At 42.0% G+C, this 26126-nt stretch overlaps 4 protein-coding genes across 12 annotated transcripts in view; 1 reads left to right on the top strand and 3 right to left on the bottom strand.

Annotated features, from left to right (window-relative positions):
• Positions 1-8610, bottom strand: part of LOC114657616 (uncharacterized) — a 708025-nt gene extending 699415 nt beyond the window's left edge. For 5 of the 9 annotated variants that reach the window (XR_007935747.1, XR_007935746.1, XR_007935745.1 and 2 more), the window contains exons 1-2: positions 7956-8445; positions 7702-7859 (exon numbers count right to left, since the gene is read on the bottom strand). Coding sequence is in view for 6 of the 9 variants with exons in the window: in XM_051931551.1 (XP_051787511.1) it covers positions 7702-7859; positions 7956-8182 (385 nt within the window). In the remaining 3 variants the exon portion in view is untranslated. Of the gene's footprint in view, positions 1-7701; positions 7860-7955; positions 8451-8536 lie in introns of those variants that run through there. The other 4 variants (XM_051931556.1, XM_051931555.1, XM_051931553.1 and 1 more) reach the window with 3 other exon arrangements.
• Positions 1-26126, top strand: part of cep89 (centrosomal protein 89) — a 416738-nt gene that overhangs the window by 367483 nt on the left and 23129 nt on the right. The window lies entirely within an intron of this gene.
• LOC114658048 (uncharacterized) lies at positions 4541-6015 on the bottom strand. Its single transcript, XM_051931560.1, has 3 exons — positions 5603-6015; positions 5241-5480; positions 4541-5158 (listed from the first exon to the last, which is right to left on the bottom strand). Exons 2-3 carry the CDS (start codon positions 5474-5476, stop codon positions 4567-4569), a joined length of 828 nt encoding a protein of 275 aa, XP_051787520.1. The 5' UTR covers positions 5477-5480; positions 5603-6015; the 3' UTR covers positions 4541-4566.
• On the bottom strand, positions 6352-7692 carry LOC127529080 (uncharacterized). The gene is made up of 2 exons (XM_051931548.1): positions 7535-7692; positions 6352-7462 (listed from the first exon to the last, which is right to left on the bottom strand). Exons 1-2 carry the CDS (start codon positions 7664-7666, stop codon positions 6467-6469), a joined length of 1128 nt encoding a protein of 375 aa, XP_051787508.1. The 5' UTR covers positions 7667-7692; the 3' UTR covers positions 6352-6466.

Here is a 26126-nt window from a genome sequence, read left to right as displayed (position 1 = left end):
TTATTAAGGATAAGATTAAGCAACACCTGGCAAGGACAGGAGTTATTCTGAACAGTCAGCATGGGTTCAGAAGAGGGAGGTTGTGTTTTACTAACATGCTGGAATTCTATGAGGAGGCAACAAAAGGATATGATCAAAGTGGAGCATATGATATTATTTATCTGGACTTTCAGAAGGCATTTGATAAGGTGCCACATGAGAGGTTGGGCATCAAATTAAAAGAAGTGGGAGTTCAGGGTGATGTTTTTAGATGGGTGCAGAATTTGCTCAATATATATAAATGATTTAGATAGGAATATAAGTAACAAGCTGGTTACGTTTGCAGATGATACCAAAGATAGGTGGATTAGCAGATAATTTGGAGTGTGTTACATCATTACAGAAGGACTTGGATACAATATAGGCTTGGGCAGATTTGTGGTAGATGAAATTTAATGTCAGTAAATGTAAAGTATTACACATAGGAAGTAAAAATGTTAGGTTTGAATACACAATGGGCGGTCGGAAAACAGAGAGTACACCTTATGAGAAGGATTTAGGAGTCATAGTGGACTCTAAGCTATCGACTTCCCGACAGTGTTCAGAAGCCATTAAGAAGACTAACAGAATCTTAGGTTATATAGCACGATGTGTGGAGTACAAGTCCAAGGAGGTTATGCTCAACTTTTATAATGCACTGGTGAGTCCTCATCTTGAGAACTGTGTGCAGTTTTGGTCTCCAGGCTACAAAAAGGACATAGCAGCACTAGAAAAGGTCCAGAGAAGAGCGACTAGGTTGATTCCAGGGCTACAGGGGTTGAATTATGAGGAAAGATTAAAAGAGCTGAGCCTATATAGTTTAAGCAAAAGAAGATTAAGAGGTGACCTGATTGAAGTGTTTAAGATTATGAAGGGAATTAGTACAGTGGATTGAGGCTGTTATTTTAAAATGAGTTCATCAAAAACACGGGGACACAGTTGGAAACTTGTTAAGGGTAAATTTCACACAAACATTAGGAAAATTTTCTTTACACAAAGAATGATAGACACTTGGAATAAGCTACCAAGTAGTGTGGTAGACAGTAAGACGCTAGGGACTTTCAAAACTCGAGTTTTGTTGAGCTGAATGGCCTGTTCTCATCTAGAGTGTTATAATGTTCCCTTACCCCAGTCACTCAACTCTTCCTGCAGAGGTGCCCTGTGCCCTCAAAAAAAAGTCCTTCCTCCTGGGCTCCACCCCAACCCTGCTTCCCATTCCTTACTGCTGTCTTTGTGGCAGCAAGACACGTCACAAAATATTTGTAGTGCAGAACACCAGCCAAGTGCTATAAAGTGAACCCACACAACATTGTCTTAAGTGCTTCATGCTTTGCAGATGCAATCCAAGTTAAAAAAAAAAAAAAAAAAAATTTAATAATAATGTAGCAAAGCGTTGTGCCAGCACATGTAGCTCATAAGAATTTAAGCATCTTTTCCTGGCTGCTTTTATGTCTTGCAGTGCTAAATAGGACTTTTAGACCTAGCTGTCAGTACTAGACTGAAGACAAGATGACATTTTATGTGTGGTATGCACATATACAATTTATATATAATATAAAATATAATATGTACAATATATACAATTTGTAGGTTTACTTTGACATTGTAAGAGTCAATGTAACTCCAGCAATTTTGCTGTGAAACTTGATAAACTTTAGATTCTGTGCATTACCTGGTCTTTGTGCTACTGGATTTTGTATTTTTGACTTACAGGAGACTAGGAGTGAAGTCCCTACAAGTCTTTATGTTGTCCAATATTGTTTTTTGCTGTATGCAGTTGACTGTCAGTTTTTGTAAAAATCCATCCGTCCATCCATTTTCCAACCAGCTGAATCCGAATACAGGGTCACGGGGGTCTGCTGGAGCCAATCCCAGCCAGCACAGGGCACAAGGCAGGAACCAATCCCAGGCAGAGCACCAACCCACCGTAGGACACACCCACACACCATGCACACACTAGGGCCAATTTGGAATCGCCAGTTCACCTAACTTGCATGTCATTGAACTGTGGGGAGAAACTGGAGCACCCGGAGGGAACACACGCAGACATGGGGAGAACATGCAAACTCCAAGCAGGGAGGACCTGGGAAGCGAACCCGGGTCTCTTTACTGCAAGGCAGCAGCGTTACCACTGCAGCACAGTGCCACCTTTTGTAAAAATAAGTTTTCAAATTATAGTAGGTGTGAAAATTAACAATGATAAATCGGCTTATAGAAGTGAGGTTAGTGCATTCATTAGTTAGTGTAATGAGAAGATCTTGAAGACTAAAGTGACTAAAATGTGGTGTACGTTTGTAGAGAAGGTGATTTACCTTCACGGTTCATTCATTTATCTGTACGCCTCTGAATCAAACACATCTATAGAATTTTAAATACATCTATGGAATTTTTCTTTAATTTCATCTATAAATTATAATCCACAGTGGTACTCAAAAAGCCTGCTACACATTGTATCTAAGCTTTTCTTGAGATGGACATGGTAAAACATGCATTTTTCTTACCATTTTGCTTGAATCAGCTATGCATATACACTGCAGTGTCCCCAAAATGCAAGTGGCAGAAAACTAAAAAATGTTCTTGGAAAATATGGAGTTGGGGGTAGCTCACATACAATTCAGAATTGATTTCATTCCCTGAATTGCTTGCTCCAATATCTACATTAGGTCTCAAAACAAAACTTATTATCATATCTCATACACATGTTTATTTTTACTATAAAGTAGAGTACTATTTGATTCCACTTTCTTCTTGTTTGGTCTCATAGCAGCCATAGAGAGTTTGGCGTAGGACATTTTAGAGATAATGGGAGGATTGAGATTAAGTAAATAAAAAAAATCAGTGATTTGGCTGTCCAGACATTTTTGTTGAACTAAACCAAATGATTCAAAACCCTTTGGTAAAAGTACTTTACAAGACCACAATATTAACAGGTGGACTTTAAATTAAAGTTTCATTACAGAAGTAACGATTAAATGTATGGATCCTATCGCAAGAGAAGCATTTGCAGTCAAAAGGTGCAACATTTAATTTAGTGAAAGAACTTTTATTAGGCTAAGACAGTTGTTCAACTGTGAACAACTCACAGCTAACATGCTGCCCATATAAGACTCAAATAAACACACTGTTCTCCTAGTAATTTGCTTTCCCTCTGGGTGAAATGGTTAAAAGCTGTGAAAAATATTGCAAGGCTTCATAATTGTGTTTTTACATATATTTCAGAATAAAGTAACATATATATGGAGACTAAATTTATTCTGCCATTTTTTTATACTCCTACATTACCAAACCTTACTCAGGAATGATTTATTCTCTTTTTTTTTTGTATTTGCTTTTTCCTCTATATAACACTAATGCCACCCCTCATCATATTATATCCCCCTCCCCATCTTATGTACCCTACATCTTTTAATTTTCTATTGCTAGCTTTTCAGAGACACTTTTTAACAAAATTTGGAACAACAGTCATTTCCATTTTTAGAAACTCCCTGGTTTCCATGTTAATTACAACAATAAAGGGCTAAACATATTAAAACTGTATTGTACTGTGAACCTAAAATCAAGATACCTTAAAATAATTATGAAGAGAATAGGTGATTTAACCCAAAATTGATGGTCAAACTGTATTCACTCAACTCTTGCAAAATAGCATTATGTCGAATTTGAAGGTCCACAAAGTAATACTGCACTACTTATTCCATGCATCTATGATTTTCTGTATGAAGACTTGTTTCCTCGAGTATGTGACTCACCCTTAATGAATTTCCGTCTGTGTCCCTGTTGTTGTAAAAGTGGTAGTGAAGCCTAAAGACATACAGAGAAGATCAGGAACTTCACTGCGCAAAAAATGGGAGCCGATCTTCGTGGCGGAAGAAGGTCGCCTGCTCTGCAGAGCCGGGTCCGTAAAAGGTGAAAGGGGCGGGCGCATAGCCGATTAGCCACGCGGTCGCGGGAAGGTAAACAGAGAGCCCTTAAAGCGGCGGCTGGACAGAAGCAGGCAGGCAGGCACAACGATTCAATCAACAAGGTTTATAAAATGAAATATATACACATAATAAATAGAAATCGATCAAACAACTATATACAATAAATAACATGAAATAAGTATAAATAAATAAAAGTCAAACTAACAATCCAAGGAACTATATATAAACAAATAAATAAATATCAAACAATTTTTGCAATAAAAAAATAACTACCAAACAGAGTAGAGAACCAGTAGATGTAGCCCAAAATTAAAAAAGAAAATTGAGAGGAAGAGGAGGCCTGCCAGTCATTGCAAAAAAAAAAAAAAAAAGTAAAAACATCTTGAAAAAAGAAGGAGGCCTCCTTGACAATATATAAAGTGCCAGTCATTTGCAAAAAAATAAAAAAAATAAAAAAAAGTAAAAACAGCAGACCTCCTCGTGAACAAAAAAAAAAAAAATAAACACTGTATGGGCCCATCTACAAATCAAATAAATAAAGAAAGAAAGAAAGAAAGAAAGAAAGAAAGAAAGAAAGAAAGAAAGAAAGAAAGAAAGAAAGAAAGAAAGAAAGAAATACAATTCTTTAATGGCTATCCCCCCCAGCACGATTTTTCTTCTCCCTCCTCTTTTCCTCCAGCCACTCCTGTATAGTTTTGCCGGCTGAGGTGGAGCAAAAGAATTCCCCCCCAAATTGGCTGTGGCCGAACTCTTTTGTTTTAGGACGGCCACAGCACTTGCAAATGTAATTTTCGATTTTTTTCCGTTTCTTGGGGGGGTTTCCTTGCTGTCGTGCCAGCTCGTCCGCCTCCTCCTTTTTCTTTCGCCGCCAGGCAGTGGTGCGGGGTACTGAGGGTCCTGCCGGCGGCGGTGGAAGCGGAGCAGTGGCAGTGTCAGCCGGCGGGGAGAGTGGCTGGGTGACGGGTGCTTCATGTGGCTCGGGGGGGTGGCCAATGATGGCTGGTGCCACATCCACGGGGCCCCGACGTCGCTGCGTCGCCTGACCAGATAGGTCAGGCGGGTTATGGAACTGTAGTGGTTGTGCAGCGGACAGCTCGGGGCCCGTGGGTCGTGGTCGAACGGTAGGGGTGGGCTCTGAAGCAAGGGCCGAGCTGGTTGGCAGTGGCACGGCCATCTCCAGAGCCCGCCGTACCAGCTCCCTGGTGCGAGTGTAGTGCCTACAGGGACAGAAAGCAAAGTAAGTCAGGGTGGGAGGGAGGAGAGGGGCATGTGGATGGTACTTGTCCAGTGTGTACTTACCATTGTGCCAGGGTGCGCTGATTGAGGGGGAATAACTGGATGCGTGTCTGGGCCACGAGTACCGGATTTGTCAGGATATTTTCCTGGATGCAGATGTAATCCCGCATCACAGCTGCCCAGCGGTTCACCCTCACGCCGCTGATGGTGGTTCCTTCGGGGTGAATCCTGGACAGCTGTACACAAACGGCCTCCACAAGGCGGCTGATGTTTGGCATCTGTGCGGCTTGGCCGACCATACCCCTACAAAATTCGGGGGGTGGGAGGGAGGGAGGGAGGGAGGGAGAGAGAGATCAGTCAGTCAGCCATGCCATCGATATCCCATCAAAAGGAAAGATGCGACACCAAAGAGGTTGATCACCTACCGTTGCAAGCTCTCCACTCCCGGTGTGACACTGGTCTGTGAGTGCTTGTGTCGGAACCTCCCCTGCACCAGTCTTTCCTGGTGGCGTGGCGGAAAGCGAACTGGGGCCTTGTCGCCCTCCGGCAATCGTTCCCAGAGGGTGACGATCTCCGCCACTTGCTGCTGCGTCACGTAGGGATGGTGACGCAGCTTCACGAGACTGGAGACCAGGTCGACCACGTGCTGGTAACCTGGGCCAGTGTCAGGTCCAAGGCTATTCTGTTGGGGGAAGAGAGCGAAAGTGAGAAAGGGGAGCACTCCTCAGATATTCCACAGGTATAGCACAACTCGTCGGGAGAGACTTACCAGCTCGTGGGACACGCTTTGAGTGGCCTCGTCTCCAGGGGAGGTGTCCTGGTCGGCTGGCCCAGACTTTGAGGCGCCGATGGCAGGGCGCGACTGGGACTTGTCAGACGACAACGGTTGTCGGGCGAAGTCCTCCTCAAGGCCGAAGACGGTGTTGTCCAGAGGTTCCTGCACCAGCCCCTCGTCCTCTTGGAAGCCCTCGTCGACACTGTCATCGTCGTCGTCTGTATCAGTCCCATCCGGAGCGTCGGGATCCCTGCCCATCACTTCCTCCAGCACTCGACCGGTCTGCGAAAATAGGTACTCGATACCTATGAGCTCACCTGTGAAAAGGACGGAAGTGTTTTAAAATGAAAAGGTTGGGGAGGGGAGAGAGAGAGAGAGAGAGAGAGACAGCTGGACGCCCGCCTCACCAGTGTACTTCGCAGGCCGGGTGTAATCGTCAACCAGCTTCATGCGATATACAATGTCGCTCAGCTCGTTGACGGAGTGCTGGAGTTGGCCACTGTAGCAGACGATATCACGGTCTCCTTCCTCCACTGCTTTTGCCGCACGGTCCTCGTTCCACCGCGCCAGGCCTTCCAGCAGATAGGCCTGAAAGTGGGCCGCGCTGGCTGAAGTGCCTGAAAGACACGGTGAGTGAGTGAGAGAGAGAGACACAGAGATAAAAATGCAATGCCACCCACTCCCTCGCACAACACAGGTCACAAAGAACAGGTTTCTGAGCACCCTTACCAGGTATGAAGCGGTCCAGATGCAGGTGGAACGACTCCAACGAAGTTGAACCACGGCCACACCTGAACACCGGCAGCGTGATCCCCCCTTTGACCAGCTGCCCGGTCTGCATGTACAGGTGCACGCCGGGTGGGTCCTGGATGCAGTGGAGGTGGCGCCTCTGAGTTTTCCATATTTCCTTTATTTTTGCGCGGTCCAAAAGCGGGATACCCATGGTGTCAGTGGCGTCCCCGAAGGCCTCCAGCATCTCGTCGATGAGCCGGCCCGTCTCCTCCGCCCCACGTGTGCGGCGGCGGCAGTGGCGGGCCAGCTCCTTTAGTGGGATCTTTCCGTAGCCGGAGCCTCGGGGATCGTTCCCCGCCTCGCCAGCCTTGGCCTGTCGCAGCCTGGCGACGTCTCCCTGGTCCCACTCAAAGATGCAGAACGAGAGACGCGCCATGAAGAGGCTGTACAGTGGGTGGCTCTCCGTGGTGACACCCGCTGCAAAGCGTCGCATCAGGTGCCACACGTCGAGCCGCACCACCAGCTGATCCCACTGGTTGAATAAGAGGGACACCTTGCAGGGTCCCCCGTGGGAACAGCAGTCTCGGTCCACATACAGGACCAGAGGCGGGGACACACTGGCATCACGGTATCGCCGCATCAGCCCGGTGGCCATGGGGTGCAGGCCAGCGCCTTCGGCTGCAGTGAGGACCCTGATCAAGATCTGGCCGTGCTCGTTCCCCACGTTGGTCACCCAGGCTGCCGTTCCTGCCGCGGCACCAGCTAGTTTCTTGATCACCTGAACGATGAAAGGGAGAGTGACGGTAAGCTGGAAGGAAGGAAGGAAGGAGAGGATGACGATATCGCTCACCTTCTTTGTTGAGTCCATCTTCAGGATTGAGCCAAAGATGGAGGTGATCCGGGCCTTGGTCTCATCTAGCCTCGAAGCCACCACCCTGGCATAGATGGACAGCAACCACTTTGTACCGGGCACCGGGGTCATCCGCGGTAGAGGCGGAGTCGTAGGTGCCTCGGCACCCGGTGTAATGAACTTGGTGACCGCGAACATGAACAGTCTGGACCGCTCCAACCAGGTGTTGCCGTGCTGCTCGAGCAGATATTTGCGCAGCCGGGTGGCCCCGTTGCCCAGCGTGCGCTCACGCATCTGCCCGATCAGCTTTTTGTCGCAGGATAATCTGTGTTAAGACAGAACAGAGACGTTAGGACTGCCCGTGTGTGTGCCCGTCTACCTGTGGAGAGGTGACCCGGCCATCGGAGACTCCTTGTCTGACCTGTAAGTCAGGATAGCTGGAAACTGATCCCGATGGGTGCAGTGCAGCTGATCCAAGATATCCTGCGACCAGCCCGCCACCTTCTTCTTGCAGCGCCGGCACTCCAGGTACTCCGTGGCCATAAAGTACCATCCGTCTGTGTCCAGGACCCTCCGGACGGTCCTGTAGAGTCCAGCTCCCGACAACCTGTGGCTGCACGCCGTGCAGGACAGCTTGTAGCCCCACATGCATTACGGCATCCACAGGAAAAACGGGCGCTGAAAAAAGGCGTCGGGCGATGTCGGGGGCTGGAGGTACACGTTGCGGGGGCCGGGAGGGTGCCACCAAAGGCGAAGGTTGGAGGTCAGCACAGGCTTTCCGTCCTTGCCCCTGGTGAAAAGGACCCGACTTAACCACGCGTGCTGTTCTTTTGGTAGTGAACTCCTCCAGCCCTCGGGAAAAAGTAGCTGTGTGTGTGTGTGTGTGAGAGAGAGAGAGAGACACAGACAGCATGAACAACAGAAAAACAAACAAAAGCGATCAGACAGGGCCTGTTTCTTTCCTGGCAATGCAATTCAAACAAACACATCCTTTTAACTCACCTCTCTCCTGGCTACGGACAGCGTTTGCGAAGGCTGCTTTCCCGGATCAGCCGTCGGTTGGGAGCGCTGAGATGGCAAGGGCCCTCCACTGGTTGCAGACTGGGAGGTAGATGCTGGGGAAGGTTGTTAACAAATTCAAACAAATAACAGGTTAAACAAAAAAAGTGAAGAAGCCACCACCAGTTTCCATGGGTGGCTGTCACTTACCAGCCTCCAACTCCATGCTGGCCGACAACAGCACGTCATCGGGAATCTCGATGACGGAGGCTGCTGCAGAGAGAGAGGCGGTGGGGGCAACAGTGGTGGTTTTGGGAAGGGAAGAGGTTGCTGCCGCCTTCGCCTTGTCTCTCCGCTGCACATACAGCTGGAGTGCATGCATCTTGGTCCCGACTTTGGTGGTCTGGCGCCGGAGCCATTTGATGTAACTGTATTGGGGTACAACAGCGGGAATGGTAACAGGTGAACAAATGGAAGCAGGGTTCCAACTACCTTGCTGTGCCCTTCCCCTCAGACCTCACCCAAAATTCTCTCACCTCTTGGCCTCCCGATCTTCTGTATCGTAAAGGGCCTCAAACGTCAGGTGTCCGTGTTGGCCGAAGCCGACGAGCCTCTTGCCCTCGTCCAGAGTCCTGGCCGACCCGTCTCTCTCCTGGCGACGACAGATGGCCTTCTTCACGTCGGGGAAGAGTCAGGCGTACGACTCCAGGGCGTTTTTATTGCTCGCCAGCGGGCTATCCGACACCTGGCCATCTTTGCGCTCCCTCAGGTGGGTTGCCAACACCATGACGGCATAGCCGAGGTCATGGGTCAGCAACCATTTAAAAGTCTGACCCCGGTACTGTCCAAACTGGAGCTCGCTGGCGCTGCGCACCAGCTTGGAGTCCCCGGGGTCACCACCTGCTGCCCGCACCCGTCTCCTGGCCTGCTCCCTGACCATCTCGGCCGACTTGACCTTGAACGGCACAGGGCCGCTCGGGCCATATGCCTTGGCGACCTGGATCGCCTCGGCAGAGGCCTTGAGGGTCAGTTCGCCAGAGGTCTCGTGGCGGAACTGTGGCACAGGGTTCAAGCTGGATAAATTAGATAAACCAAGACAAAGTTACAGTTCCATTCCAAAGTTTTACAACAAATTTCAGAATATTACAAATTGGCCTTCAGGGAACAACGAATAGGTTACAACCACCATATAGTCTGCACCAAGCGACGTTGCCTCCAACAGAGATCAAATAAAGAGTAACTGAGCATGCAAAAAGGAAAAAGGGAACAATAGGATGATAAACCACCACCTTTGAACAAATTCTATAGGCACCAAACCCAATATTCCAAAAGGGTTTTTTTTTTTTTTTTCTCAAATGAACGAACCTTCGCGATATTTAACCTATGAATACTTACATGTCAACACCGCAGGTGATGTTGGGTCTATTAAAACAACGCAATCAACCAGTACGTCAATTACAGAAAGATTCCTTTGTTTTGAGAGGAACATTGCTACTACAAACAAAGACTCACGTAGGAATACTACTGACAGCCATGGTATGAGATACCAGAAACTGTTAATTCTGAATTCTGAAAGAGTAAAGGGACACACAAAAAAAATAAATAAATATAAATGGTTAGTAATACTAGTACTGACTTTCTTTAAGGCCTTTAATAATATTACAACTACCTTGTTACACTGCATTTTCCCATTGCTAGCATTTTTATTATTAGCATTATTATTATTTATTATTAACAAACATAATTATAACGCAATTCTGTCCAGACTGTTTACAGATATTTATATTACTGAAACCAGTTTACTAAAATGAAAAAAAAAGAATACTTTTATTAATATGTACAAAACAAATGAATTCTCATTAGATTAAACTACATCTGTTTTAGTTCACTTCTCTATAATCCTTGTAACATCAATGGTACCATGTTAATAGTATCAGCGGGCCCCCCTTTACAATAAAACTCGAAACAAGACATCGCCGCTTTTAGACGGGGAGGCGGGTCTTTCGGAGCAGAACTCGGAACGCATCTCTTTCCCAGCCAATCAAAGTTTACAAAAAACTCGGCACAAGAGCGCCTCGACCAATCGCTGCACGTTGCTGCACACTGCTGCTTGTCAATCATCCGAGAACTCGGAATGAACTCGGCACGAAGATCGGCTCTCCGCAAGCGCAAGCCCAGAAGAGGCTCATCCCAAATCATCTAGGCCCAACAACCATCTGCTGGCTTTGGACTGTACAGGTCTAAGAATGGGACATTGACTTTGCAAGTTTCAAAACACCAGGGGCCTCATGTATAAATGGTGCGTATGCACAAAAATGTTGCATACTCCAGTTTCCACGCTCAAATCGCAATGTATAAAACCTAAACTTGCTTAAAGCCACATATTTTTTCACGCTAGTTCAAACCCTGGTGTACGCATGTTCTGTGCTCGGTTTTGCAAACTGGCGGCACCCAGCATCAAAGCAGTGCTTTTGTTCCAGTGTGGTTTCCCTTTCTTTTTTAGATCCACATCCCTGACGCGGCTTTATCATATACATTAAAATTAACCACATATTGTTTATTAGTTTAAGGCATCTGATTGTAATTAACCTGTAACAATATAATGGTCCACGGAATGGCTAAACTATTCCAAATACCATAGCTGCTTTAGCACTGTTGCTCTCACCTCTTCTTCTTTCCCGTTAGGGGTTGCCACAGCGGATCATCTTTTTCGATATTACTCTCACTGCACCACTCAGAGTATTTATATTACTTTATCTGAGTGTGGAATCACAGCTCTACAGCAGCTGATCGGAAAGAGAATTATCGGTACAGTAATCCCTCGCTATATCGCGCTTCGACTTTCGCGGCTTCGCTGTATCGCTGATTTTATATGTAAGCATATCTAAATATATATCCTGGATTTTTCGCTGGTTCGCGGATTTCTGCGGACAATGGGTCTTTTTATTTCTGGTACATGCTTCCTTAGCTGGTTTGCCCAGTTGATTTCATACAAGGGATGCTATTGGCGGATGGCTGAGAAGCTACCCAATCAGAGCACGCGGTTAAGTTCCTGGGTGCTGATTGGCTCAGCGACGGAGAGCAGCATTCAATTCTGCTTTGCATTAGCCAGCATCTCGTCTCGCTCATTCAGCATCAATGTGTTTCACTGTGTAAAGAGTTAACTTTTGTGCTCTTTTGTGTTTATGTTTGTGTATAGTCAAGCCCTTCATTATGTCTCCTAAACGATCTGCTCTTGCTACTGCTTCTGGGGCCGTGCCCAGTTGCCAACGGAAGATGCTAACGATTGCCGAAAAGGTAAAAGTTTTGGATATGTTGAAGGAAGGGAACAGCTACGCCGCTGTAGGACACCATTACGGCATCAATGAGTCCACAGTTCATTATATTAAGAAGGATGAAAAGAATATAAGATCTACGGCCGCAGTGTCCTTTAACCAATGATATACGATACGTATGTTTGTGCGTAGTATATAAACAGTGTGTTTACATACATAATTTCAACGAATCTTACCTCATATCTAAGAGGATATAAAGGGTATATGCTGTATAACTGTGGGGGAAATGTTTATAAGAGTGTGGTAGGGTTTATAAGGTCTTAAAATATATAAAAATAACCATATAAATATATTTCGAGATTAAAGTTGACATTTTGAGCTTTTTTCCCCACTGTGTCCCTATTTTTTTTTCTTCATATGACACTCAGACAGTGGGCTATGACTCGCCTTTTCATGGCGACTTTGATATCTGACAAAATCTTTTTTTTATTTCTGGCACTGTGTGACTTTGTGAACTTCAGCCTTCGAGTTTCTCCGGCATTCTATGTCACTCGATCAACTTCCTTTTGTTATTTAAACCAACAAATAGTAAGTTTTTCTTTTCTTTTACAAGTAAAACAAGCAGATTTCTTTAACCACTGCATCTTTGAAGAACAGAGAAAATAATTTAACATAAAGCCCCTAATAAAACTGTTTTCAAAGAGCATTTTGCTATATAAATAAAAAGTATTATTATTATTATTATTAAAGTTACCTTCCTAAAATAAATGTAGAGAAGATTACTGTTGAAATGCACAAGAAACAAACTCAGTTTTAATATTTTCCTTCATTTTACAAGATAACTTTTTGGAAGGATAAAAGTATATGAATTAGCTTAAGTCATACTTGTCTTACTTTATATTTAATCAGTTGAAATGCAATGACAGGTAGAGACAGGAGGTTCACGGTCACAAGGCATAAGGTAAAGGGTGCAAACTACCCGGAGCATCAGTTCCAGAATTGCAAGTGTCAAACAGTTTTCGGGTCCTTGCAGAGCTTGATGGTGTCTCTGAAGATTCTGAGGTGGTAGGCTTGTTAATGGTAAACGTTGCACAGACAATAAGAAGTTTCTTTTTACACATAAAACCATAGACAAATGTAATAACCTACTAAGTAGTGTGATAGACAGTAAGACTTTAGGGACTTTCAAAACTAGATATTTTTTAGAAGAATTTAGTGGATAGGACTGGCGAGCTTTGTTGGGCTGAATGGCCTGCTCTTGTCTAGATTGTTCTAATGTTTTAATGAATGATGCAAAATGGTGAAAATGTAAGCAGTAAATTACCAGAGGTTTAAATTTAATGTTTAGGTTAGCAAAAACTGAAAAATAGAAATTTCAAAATATTACAAATGGGCCTTCTTCAGGGAACAACTAATAGGTTACAACCTATAGATTTGCAGTAGTTAATGCAAATTAAGTCTTACAAGTTGAAGCAAACAATTTGCGCAGGTGTCCCAACTTAAAAACCATCTGTCTGTCTTAAAGCACAGTTGGAACAGACAGTGTTACTACACCCTCTGAAGTACTACAGTACTTGGGCAATATTACACTGCAGAAAGTAGCAAAATCCAGTGATAATGGCAAGAAAATGACAATAAACAAATGAAATGAGACAGGGCATTATTACCCTTAGAAGCATAGGCCTTTAATTTAATTTACAGAAACTGCAAAAAAAAAAAAAAAAAAATGAAAGTGTCACTGAGTATGGTGTCCTAAACAATCAGCAACTGGAAACTAGAAGAAACTCTAATTGGAAGTAATCTGGCAGATTCAAAGTCACAACCCAATCAGAAGACAAGTTTCTGAGGGTCCTTAGTATACGTGATAGGCACCTCATAGCACAACAGCTTCAAGCACAGCTTAACAGTGGTTGTGATGCAGGTTTGACAGAGCAAGTAGCAGTAACAGAAAGCTATTACTTAAAGGACAAAATATGGCCTTGAAATATAGGCAGTGGACTACCGCAGACTGGAATAAAGTCTTATGAAAGATGAGTCAAAATTTGAAATCTTCATACAGGGTGTTAGTATGCCGTTGAGTTGCTGAAAGGATGGTTCCTCAGAGTGTGACACCAACTGTCAAACATTGAGGAGGAAGTGTGATGGTCTGGGGTTCTTTTGCTGGAGGTAGAGTTGGTGACTTGCATAGAGTGAGTGGCATTCTGAATCAAAAGGGTTACTACAATTTGGCTGTTATATCAGCAAAAAGTATCTACTTTGATGAATCAAAAATGTGAGTTAAATTTTGTACACTTAATGATTCCTTGACTTATGTTTTATTTTCCATTGTTTATTTGTTCTATGCCTTGATTTCATGAAAATTTAAGACATCAAACTGCTTGCAAACATTTTTCTTCATTCTGTATTTGCAAGAAAGCCTCCACAATTAGCCATTATATAAGGAATAATCACTAAATTATACTGAAAGAAGGCGCTATTCTTTCTGTTTTTAATGGATTAATTTATCTACTGTATCATATAAAAATTGGTTAAAGGGAAAACTGTTTAGGACATATCATAATCTTATAAAGTAGTAAAAATTCAGACTAATTATATTGCCTTCTCGTTGAGCTTTAAAGATGAATTACTAATAAAATATTATTTTTATATTAATTGTACAGCTAAAGATTAATTTTGTATTGGGTATCTTGGTTTTTCTAGATTAAAAAATTGAAAGAGAAATCTTATTTAAATATTAGTAACCAAGAGGTAAGCATTTGTGAAAATAGGAGAGACTTGTTATTATTTTACTTGCCAAGTAATACAAATCTAGGAGTAGCAATTTTAGAGATAAGATTGGGGACAAAATTCCACTGAGTAATTGGTCTATAAATTGCTAGCCATTTCGAAAATAAAATGGTGTCATTGACTAATGGCTGATGACCGTCTGGTAATTAACAATCTTCTTCCTCTTTATCTCTTCCCACTTCTTTGTGGGAGTAGTGTACCTTCCTTCCATCTCAGTCCAGCACCTCCTCCCCAGTCTGATCATTTTCCTTCAAAACCGAGTCACCATTGAGGTAAACCAGCCCAGCTAGTACTGGTTCCAATCCCAGATCAACAGAGAGGGTTAGCGTCAAGAAGTGCATCTGACTGTAAACCTTTAGCCTAAACTTTTAATTTTGTAATCTGTTCTTCAACAGTATAGGCCTGTAGTTAGTAGCAGCAACTAGAAAAACACATGAGGAAATTGGACAGCTCTGTTTAATTGCAAAACAGGCTGCACGGTCGAGTTGCAAGAAAAAAAGCCTTTACTGTACCTCAACCACAAAACAGGCCACTTACAATTGACAAACAGCATCTAGACAAGCTTTAAAACTTAACACTAGAATTACCAGAGCCTACGAAAAAACTCGTAGATCCGGCCCACCTTAAATCGCTTCTTAAATCTGTTCACACCTCTCCGCCAGAGTCTTTTGTCCTGTAAATGTGCTGATACTGACAAGCTGCCAGCAGCCGGCTATTCCATCCCCCCACTGACTTAGAGCGTGCACGAACTTTCCCCAGCTCATGCCTTGATTGATTATCTGGGAGTGAAGTGGAGTTTTAGAGTGGAAATAATAGATTGTTATTTGGAACACACGCATTTCATGTGTGTTCCGTTTCTACAGTAATCTGTGTAAACACATTGTTAAAACAGAAACTTTTTCATAGTTTAGTAATAAATGTTACAAAATGTAGGCATAAACCATAGAATGTGTAAAGCCCGAGTTCCAAAGTTCAAATAAACACTTTCACAAAAGGTTCATTGATGACACAACAGTTTCTGTGGCGTAGCTCGCTAAGATTTGCTTCTTAGATTGCGCAACAGCTTTGCCGTGCCTCACAGACCTGAGTTCGATTCCCTGCTGGGGATAAAGTGTTGCTTTTTTTTTCTTTTTAACCTCAAACGGACATTAAATTTATAAATTGGTATGCACTGTCAGTTAATGAGATCGTTATATTTTCATGCGGGATGCTCCTTTTAAAATATTTTTTTAACAATTGAGACTGCAATTAACATGAACAACTGTCCTTATAACTGTTATTTTTAAGATCCATAACAAACAGACAGACAGAGCGAGAGACAGACAGGCAGAGATATATAAATAATCAGGGAAGGCACATGTACTGAAAGAAGAAAAAGATCAACATGTGCGTTGTTCCTGCTGCACTGAATAAGCTCACGCGCTCTAACATCACCCCAACCCCCGATCTGACTCTGTAAGTAACAGCACAAGTACAGACGCAAACGAAGTGCATGTGTGTACTGTATAATATTAACAAAAAGAGCAGCTTACTACTGAAAACTGCAAATATGGGAGTGAGTGGGGATCGAACCGGGACTCTTGATTACACTTGATTTGCGTCTGTACTTGTGTTGTTACTTAGAGATCTTAGATCTTCCAACATGACAATGATCCATAACACAAGGCCAAGTTGACCCTTTGGTGGCTACAGCAGAAATAAGTGAAGATGCTGGAGTGGCCGTCACAGCCACTTTGGGGAGAACTCAAATGCGAACTTCATACAAAGCAGCCCAAAAATTTATGGGACCTGGAGGCTTTCTCCAAAGAAGAATGGGCAACTGTACCACCAATGAAAATCAAGGGCCTCATCCACAACTATCAGAAAAGACTGAATGATATCATGTGATCAAGGCATCATGTGATGCCTTATAGTTTAACTTGGATTTTATTAAAATTAAATGAAATGTATTTTGCCTGCTCAGTCATCTTTCTTTAAAAAGTCATCTTTTCTTTACACTTTTACATGTGTAAACAATGACAGGTCAGAATGTTTCACAGCAGAAGGTTATCAAGAACGTCAAAATCCTTCAAGGTCAGAATGAGGTTTTCAGTTCTTTTCTACCTGCACACTCGTCTTTGCATGAAAGTGGCTTTCATGTATAAAAGTTCTGTTTTTGGAGGTGGTTGAGGCCGTGTGGAAGATCCCATGTGGCAGTACGGTGTGAAGGAGTCTAACAGCTTGGGGGTAAAAACTCTCCTGCAGCCTGGCAGATCTGGCTTTGATGCTACAGTATCTTCTCTTGGATGGCAAAAGTGCGAAACTTCCATGTGAGGGATGTAAAGGGTCCTGCACAATGCTGCAGGCCTTGCGGACACTGCGTTTGTAAAATATGTTGTGTAGTGAAGGGAGAGGCATCCCAATAATATTCTCTGCTGTCTTCACTATCCTTTGCAGGCACATGCGGTCGGATATGTTGCAGTTGCCATACCAGACAGTGATGCAGCTGATCAGAACACTCTCAATGGTGCCTCTGTAGAACATGGTGAAGATGGAAGGGGGAAGACTTGCTTGCTTCAGCCACCTCAGGAAGTGTAGTCTCTGCTGGGCTTTCTTGATTAGTGATGAGGTGTTATGTGTCCACGTAAGTTCCTCAGTTATGTGCACACCGAGGAACTTGGTACTCCTAACAGTCTCCACATCTAAACCGTTGATGCTGAGTGGGATGTGGGCAGGATGTGATTTTCTGAAGTCCATGATTATCTCTTATGTCTTGTCAATACTGAGAGATAGATTGTTATCTACACACCATGCATCTCTGTATGCTGTTTCATCATCCCTGCTTATCAGTCCTAGCATTGTCGTATCATCCGCAAACTTTATGATGTGGTTAGTGTTGTGCGTGGCTGTGCAGTTGTGATTCAGCAGGGTGAACAGCAGTGGACTAAGCATGCAGCCCTGCGGCGCTCCAGTGCTCAGTGTGATGTTGCTGGAAGTGTTGCAGCCCATCCGAACTTACTGGAGCCTCTCTGTCAAGAAGTCCAGGATCCAATTGCACAAGGTGGTGTTCAGGCTCAACCTGCTCAGTTTTACAACCAGCTTTTGAGGGATGATTGTGTTGAAGGCAGAGCTAAAGTCTATGAATAGCATCCTGACATATGTGTCGTTTTTATCCAGATGTGTCAGGGGAGAGGTGAAGGGCAGAGCATATGGCATCCTCAGTTGACCTGTTTGAGCGGTATGCAAACTGAAGAGGGTCAAGGGAGGCAGGCTGTTAGGTTTTGTAAATATGATTCATTTGTGAATGTATCATCCATTTGGAGTTAAACTGAGCATCTTACTAATAACCCAAATGAAATTAATAAGTGCTTTGTGCAATTCTATTCTGATTTTCTGAACACTACAATCAAACACCTAATCAATTTGATTGCTTTTTATTTAAGCTAACCCTCCCCAGACTTCCCAAGGATGAAACCTCCACTTTAGATGCTCTCTTTACTGTGACTGAACTTAAAGAGGCTTTAGACTGATTGCATTCTGGGAAAGCTTCTGTGCCAGATGGATTTTTGCCAGAGCTCCTTTTCAGCACTTTGGAAACAACTATTGACCCCACTCTGTCAAATCCCTCACACTGCTATCTTTACCACTGGATTGGCAAATTTCGTTCCCACTGCCACAATCCAGAGCCCACTGATTGTTCAAGCTATTGCCAAATAAGCCTGATGAATTCAGACACAAAGTTGTTGGTTAAGCTTTTGGCAAAATGCCTCACAGTAGTAATCCTGAAATCAATTCGCCCAGATCAGACACACTTCATTCATTCTTATCAAAAGGCAGACAATTTAAAACGTCTTTTCACATTATTGATGTTGCTCCTAACCTTCCACAGACTCCTGCTCTGCTTTCTCTAGATGCTGAAAAAGCCTTTGATCATATGAACTGGAAATTTCAAGTGACAAGTTTTGCATCAAATGGGTTTTGGTACAATGCTTTATTCATTGACTTTTCAGTCATTCTGACTAATTTGATAATATTACCTTCCTTACCTGGTGAAACTGTAGTCATTGACTGACTTCAGACTGTAGTTGTTTTTTAATAAGTAGTTTGTTTGACTGTTTGAATAAATATTTTAGTGCAGCATCTGCTTTTTGTGCAAAATGGAATCCTGAGTGCAAATATCCACAGATGAAGGACAAGCTCTTGGTGCAGTTTGGACTGATGGCATGTGTTTAATGTGACTTTAAACTTCTTTCTGTAGTACAAAAGTAGGCAAATATCAAAGATGATGGAAAAAATGAGTTATGCACACATCACAACAGTGTGGGGAAAAACTCAAAAAATAAATATACATCAAGGGTTTATATATGTACTCATTAACTTCCTTAAGCACTCAAGGATAAATATTATCTAGTCCTTTCAGATCATTAAAGGTGCCAGACAGGGCTGTCCACTTTCTCTCCTCCTTTTTAATTTGTCTCTGGAGACTCTAATGCAGCACTTTTTAACTTCATGTACCTCAGGGGCCAAAAGCTGAGAATTAACCTGACTGAAGGGCAGCAAAGCAAAACAAATTAACGATTTCTATGATTTTTGGCATAACTTGTTTCCTAAAGATTTAACTTTGAATGTTTTAAAGCTAACAAATCTACTTAATGCATTTTCTTTGCATTTCAAAATTCAAAAGAATAATAAATGTAGGAAATAGCATATTATTTAACGTTGAGCTAACATTAAGATCTCTGTTGTTGTAGTCATAAATAGATAAGAGCAATTTTAATTAAATAGCATTTATCTGAAAAGGACAGTAAAGTAATTTGGATCTGTTAACATTTTATTATCCAATCTACTAGTACTTTTGCTCCTTTAAATGTCTTACATATTTTTCATTATATGAAGTTACATTTGAATAAATACAAACTAAGACAGTAAAGATGTTTATTATGTCTTGTCTACCATAAACAATGTATTCATGCAACTGTTAAATAGTTTACTTGATGAAAATTCAATTAACTTTTAATATGTACACAGCATCTGGTTCTTTTGTGAAAAAATGTTTTCTGCAATTACTTTCAACTTTCCAATAAAGTGCATTTAAAATAATACTATATACAAAACACATACTGCAAACATGGCTAATATGAAGACTGGGTTTCCATTCTGTTAACCAGTTTCTTTATGTCAAGTTCATATCCAGTTGTTGTAACATGCTGACAGTTGGTGAGGTGCTTGCCAATGAGAGCATTGCACTGTTTGCCTTTGCTAATCTCCATTGCTTAAAACTGAACACAAAACATTTTTTTATGCGCTAAATTTGGACACTATACCACCATACTTTCTGTCTGATATATAACACATCCAGAACTTGTTCGTTTTTACAATTGTGTTGCAAAATGAAGTTACCCTGCATATTAATAACCTCATTTTGAAATCTCACTTGGAGCTCTAAAGCAGATTTTACTTCAGTACTAAAGGGATTTTCTCCTGCGCATTGGGATGATCTGTGAACTCTGTGATCAGAAAGCAGTGTTGCACAGCTGACGTACTTGAGCACTCAGGGATGGAAAGTGAGTAAAATCACCTCCTTGAAGCAGCTATTAATAGAGAAATAACTTTTCCTGAAAAACCTAAACATTACTAACAAGAACAGGGAGAAGTTTCTTGTTTTCTTGTAATTTCAGATTTTGTGCATTTAAATGCCCTGTGCTGTTGGTGAAAACGGCAACATCCAGTGTGGATTTTTCATTATTGACATATGCCAGATCAGCGTGCTCCTTCTGCCGAATAAAGTGTTGAATTATTGTGAGGAAATCAATAAACCTTGTAACGGCTGACCCCTTACCCAGCCGGCAGCTACACCTCCAAGACCTGTGGCCTGGATAATTTACTGAGTTTGACTCTATCAAGCCGTACCTCTAACAAATTAAACTTTTCCCCACAATCGACAGTATAAATATAAGCAGAACAGAAAAGCAGGTATGTAAAATTAAACTGATTAATTGTATTAAATGGAACAACAAGACAAATGCAAAATAGAAATATATACATATATAAATATCCCTCCACCACAGCAACAACGAGACACCACCATTTATAAATACAACAAACCCTCCCTTGCCCCTGTAACATACAACAAACAACGAATAACAACAATGAATGATATACGGAATGTCTGATCGTGAATTAGAGTCCGGTTGTAAAAACTGTCCTGAATACTGATGACTGAACTAGAGAAAAGTGAGGGATGGAAGACAGTCCGGCGGAATGAAAAACAAACTATTGTAAAAGCGCGATGTGAAAAAACAGCAGGTAAGTTGATCCGTGGTTGTGAAAAAATGGTCTCCTTCTTTCTCCTCTCCTTTCTTTCTTGGCTATTCCCTCCTGATTGCTTAAATAGTCCTGTGATGGATGTAATTAATTGATAGTGAACAGGTGTTTTCCAGGCTTGGGGCTGCGGTCTCCGGACGGCATTCACTGACACACACATAAACAGCAAACGGGACGATGGAAACAAGACGCATGTAGTACTAACATTTGACAACACTATAACTATGTAGTCCCGCTACAACCTTAATAAAATGTTACCTTGACTCAACCATTGGACTTCAGTGTGTAGTGTGAGGTTGCGAGACTGCATTTCATATTCCTCCACTAAATACTAAATTGTTGGTGCTTTAGTGATTGTCCTCAGATGTAATTTACAATCTCAACTACCTTTTCCATTGTTATCTTCAGATTTCCTTTTTTCAGTTTGCAACATAACTGTTCTAGATGGAGGATGCCATGATATGCAAAAAAGTTGGGTATTCCAGCTTCTTTTATCAGCATTGCTGTAAGACTCTTCTCATTCCCAAGCATTGATGGGGCACGGTTGGTGGTAACAGACACCAGTTTACTCAGGTTAATTTTATTTCCTGGTCTCTTAAAAAACAAATCCAAACAGATATCTTCTCCTCTTGTTTGGCCTTTAAGAGGGAGAAGTGTGAGATTCGCACTATTAAAAAAGCACACCCACACCATGTCTAATACATCAGTCGACTTGTTGATGGCCAGATGTTCTGTGTTACTTAGATCTTTTGTAAGTTTTTCAAAAAGAATTATTGTTTAAACTCTTCTGGCTTGTGTAAAATCTGGTAATTGCAATTTGGATATCTGACCAATGTGGAACAAGCCTCGGACACAGACCGGTAGACATGATGTTTGCACCCAACACACGTTTATTTACAACTATTATGTACAAGTCTATGAAGCACAACCCAGTGCCGCAGCAGCAATCACCCTCAGTCCAGGCCCTCAACAAATGCCTTTTCTCTCTCTCTTCAGGCCGCCTCCTTGCCTCCTCCCAGACCTTGTCCTTCTCCTCACCCGACTCCAGCCTTGAATGAAGGGAGGCGGCCCCTTTTATACACACCTGGATGTGCTCCAGGTGTGTTCCGGCAGTCTTCCCCCGACACGCCTCAGTGTGGCGGAAGTGCCGGCTGCATCCCCAGAAGCACTCTGGGTATCCCTGCTTCTCTTCCCCCCAGCACTTCCTGGTGTGGCAGAAGTGCTGAGGTCCAGGGCTTTTCAGGCATTGGGGTGCCCCCTGGCGGTGACCACAGACCCCTACAGGGTTGAGCTTCAAAGCTCTGTACCTGTGGACCCCACAGCAACCAGGGTGGTCGCCCCCTCGGTCCTCTTGGGCGTCCCGGCTGGGTACCACCCCCAGCCACGTGCCACACCAATTATATTTCATTTGTTTTTAAAATCAGCAAAAAGAGATTACTGCACTCCAAGAAACATTTCCTAATAAGCTCACTTTCAATAACAGGCTTGTGGTTCTTTACAACATTCCACACTATTTTATATGATGCTTCTGTAATGGAATTACTATCTGCTACTTTGCATTGTAGTACATTTTGCTGGCCAGGTAGGTTGTCGAAAAGCTAACACATTTTATCCTTTCTTAAATTGCTCTGATGGGAATATAATTTTCTAAAGTCAGCGTGACAGTCTTCATGGTGATGTTGTATATTTTGGTATCACTATTGTGGAAGAAACTGTACTTACCATCCCTACTGGGTGTCCTGTTCTCCTTTTATGCTGAGGAAAATAAGAACAGGCAGGAGGAAGCATCAATCGATCTTCTTTATTTTCTAAATCCTGCAGGGATAACGCTCATTAAAAGCAATGAAAGGAAGTGTGTTACGATGCTGTGTCCTTTTATACATTCCAAATTTAGATCTTAATCACCATTCATAACACAAACTCTAAAACCATTGGTTATACCTAGTTGCTAACAGGACATGGCAGAACAGAGATACCTTAGAAGATGACTATCAACCTCGTCCACTTGGCCAGATGGCTGCTTGTCAGTTTCGTCAACCAAAGAAAGGCCCGTGACCCCAAAGTGTTAAAGTACACTGGCCTCTTAAACTTCTGTATGCCCATACAGTTTTGAGCTTATTCTACACAGACCAAGACAAGCACTTTTAACTTTATTTTCTTTTAATTGTTCAAGCCTTGCTGTTACTTCAATTATAAAACAAGTCCTAAGCCCCCTTTCCTTACTTAGTTCACACTTCTGAGTAGAGACTCAGCATTAACCCAGTAAGTTCTACACTATACAGTACTTCTACACTATACAGTACTTCTCTGACAAAGCAGACATAGACATGTATTATTTATTTCAGTGAATGTAAATTATTCTTCTCACTCTTTGTAAATGTCTTATGCCTACCTGAAATGTTGCATTTCGCCTTTTTCTTGTCATTTTCACCAGTAGCTCTCTAAAGTTTTTGTGTACTTTGTGTTGTGATGCAGAAAGAAAGTTAATTTGCTTGAACTGAAAAGATGTATAAAATGCTACTGTGCCCCCTTTTGAGAGAAAATTGAATGTGATTGTTTTGGGCAGGAATTTAAATTCTGAAAAAGATTCATAGACTTGAATACATTTCTTACTACCTGGGGGCCACAGAAAATGTTTGAGGGTTTCGCATGGGGCCCGCGTGTTGAATAGCTTGGCTGTATTGGTTGTGATTTATATCTAAGTTAATTTCATTCCCAGCCCTGTACACAGTACACACCACACAATCTCTCTATGCTGTTAACATGTTGCTGTTTCTTAGAGACCTTCTTCATGACTTCAGCTTGTTTAGTTCTTTTAAAGCCTTGTCTGGGTATAAAATTAATTGGGCTAAAGTCCTTAATTTTCAGAACATCACTTTTGCCTCTAGAAGTTTCAATTCAAATGTGTGCATTGCTTGGATATCACCCCGTGTGAATGATTTTCTTTGTTCTTGTTGCTCTTCTAAACCCCCAGGTACTTTTTTTTCATGTGTTGTCAAAGATGAGACAAGAGCCTCAAAAACGAATTGGGGCAGCCACTCATATAATTTTTCCTGGCTGCAAATGGATGAAGTTTTAGTACAGTTGTGTACAGGTTCGAGTCCAAAACAGAACTGGTGAGGTTGAGATGGTGGGTTTTTAAAGTGCATCAGAGGAAGTGAGGTAATTATGACCGGAACCAGAAGTGATGTCATCGGGCTTGTGACCGGAAGGGGCGTCTTCTGGACTGGAACTGATGTCTTGGGGCTCCTAGCCGGAAGTGATATCATGGATGCCAGGCAGAATTTCCTGTAATGGGTCTGCAGTGGCAAAAGAGAAAGGATTAGTGCACCTCGCCACCCCCTGGTCTGGTGTGGAATTACCTTCCTTCGAGCCCTTTACCTGCCTCCCATGTGCATGTGTGTGACAATGTGTACTGGAAATATCTTAAAGTTCCAGTCTTTTGGCGAGCTGTGTCGCAGTTTCTTTCTTCTGTTCTCTCCTATAATATCAATTTTACTTCACAAGGTTTCCTTTTTTTAAAGATTTATTCTGTTGGCCTAGCTCTCTTTGTCATGGGTGGAGGTTGATTTGTTTCGAACCTAGTTTTGTAAAACTTGACTTGCTAGTATGGAATGTTATTTGATTTTAATAAATTCAATAAAAAGATCACTGCAAAGTTAACTCTAGCTTTAAGTTCGAAATCCCCTGAATATCTATCCTTTTACAACTGGAAATACTCTTCCTACAACTTCTTGAGTTATGTGCTACTAGAATTAATATGGTGCAACTAGCTCAAATACTTCTACATGGAAATCATTTATATAACTTGTTAATTCATCTGGATGGAAGCTTTACTTAATGTCCTCATGCTTGATTAACTTGTGTAATTTTTTCAGCTTTGGAATGGGGTGGGCATCATGGAATTGGTGTTTTATTTTCTATTGAAACTTTCATGACTTTTTTATTTACTGTAACTTGTATTTACATATTTATTTAACCATTTATGCATGCGGTGTCCCGCTATAATTCAAAGTTGTTTGTGTAATATGTAATAATGCCATGACCCAATCAAATAATGGTATTTTTGGATATCTAAGGGTATCCTCTTTTAAATAAATCATAAGGTTCCATGTTGTTTTCTCTCATTCATCAGAAAAAATGTCACCTCACATACAAAAGTAAAAATCAAAGCATCCCCCATTCATGAGAAATAAATGAAGGCCAACAACCAGAGCAAAACTGTTAAACAGTAGTAAAGAGAGAAAGGAGTCTTTTCCCCCAATATAAATGCTTATTCTAAAATGTTATTGATTAGGTCCTGCCAGGTTTTAAAAAAGTTTTGAATAGATCCTCTAAGCGAGAATTAGATTTTTTCCAATTTCAAATAGTATATAACATCAGTTACCCACTGGCTTACAAGAAGTGTGTTAGGATTCTTCCAGTTGAGCAAGACAAGTCCACATGCTAGTAGTGAAGTAAAGGCAATTTAAGTTTGTTTGCCCTTCTCCAGTTTAAGCCATTCTTAGAGTACACCAAACACAGCTGCTAATGGTTTATAAAGGATTGTGACACCAAAACTTTCTGATAGGCAATAAAAAATGTTTGTCCAGAATGATGTTAATTCCTACATTGGTTCCATATTCTGACTGAATGAAGGACAAATGTGTTGCAAGTAATATAAAAAAAGTGTTGCAGGATTTCATTTCTATTTCAGACCAAACTAGTGTATGTTCATCTATTTGTGTCAATATCCAGGTTTTTATAGCTTGTATGTTTGCTGCCCAGTAATAAAGCTGAAAATTACGTAGAGCCATGCCGCCTTCTGATTTAGGTTGTTGTAGGGTCGCCTTTTGAATGCGTGGATTTTTCGAATTCTAAATAAATGAGGTTATGATTGAATCTAATTTCTTAAAGATTTGTTAATGTATATGGGGATGTTTTGAAATAGGAACAGAAGCTTAGGGAGTATATTTATCTTCACAATATTTTACTTTTTACTGTTTACTTTTATCCATGCAAACAGCAAAATTTTGTTGAAAAAGAGCTTTATATTTACTGGGACCTTTTCAATGATGTATACATAACTCGCAAAATACCCGCGCTTCGCAGCGGAGAAGTAGTGTATTAAAGAGGTTATGAAAAAAAAAGTAAACATTTTACAAATAACGTAACATGATTGTCAATGTAATTGTGTTGTCATTGTTATAACTGTTGCTGTCTTTTATATATATATATATATATTATAT

This window comes from Erpetoichthys calabaricus, chromosome 9 (assembly GCF_900747795.2).
Source record: "Erpetoichthys calabaricus chromosome 9, fErpCal1.3, whole genome shotgun sequence".
NCBI classification, from domain to species: domain Eukaryota; kingdom Metazoa; phylum Chordata; class Cladistia; order Polypteriformes; family Polypteridae; genus Erpetoichthys; species Erpetoichthys calabaricus.
This window is presented reverse-complemented; position numbering and strand designations above follow the sequence as displayed.

Coding starts and splice junctions, on each gene's coding strand:
- LOC127529080 (XM_051931548.1), bottom strand. CDS start 7,666: ATGACCCCGGTGCCCGGTACAAAGTGGTTGCTGTCCATCTATGCCAGG. Junction 7,463..7,534: donor AGATGGACTCAACAAAGAAG/GTGAGCGATATC, acceptor TTCATCGTTCAG/GTGATCAAGAAACTAGCTGG.
- LOC114658048 (XM_051931560.1), bottom strand. CDS start 5,476: ATGGTCGGCCAAGCCGCACAGATGCCAAACATCAGCCGCCTTGTGGAG. Junction 5,159..5,240: donor CAGCGCACCCTGGCACAATG/GTAAGTACACAC, acceptor CTGTCCCTGTAG/GCACTACACTCGCACCAGGG.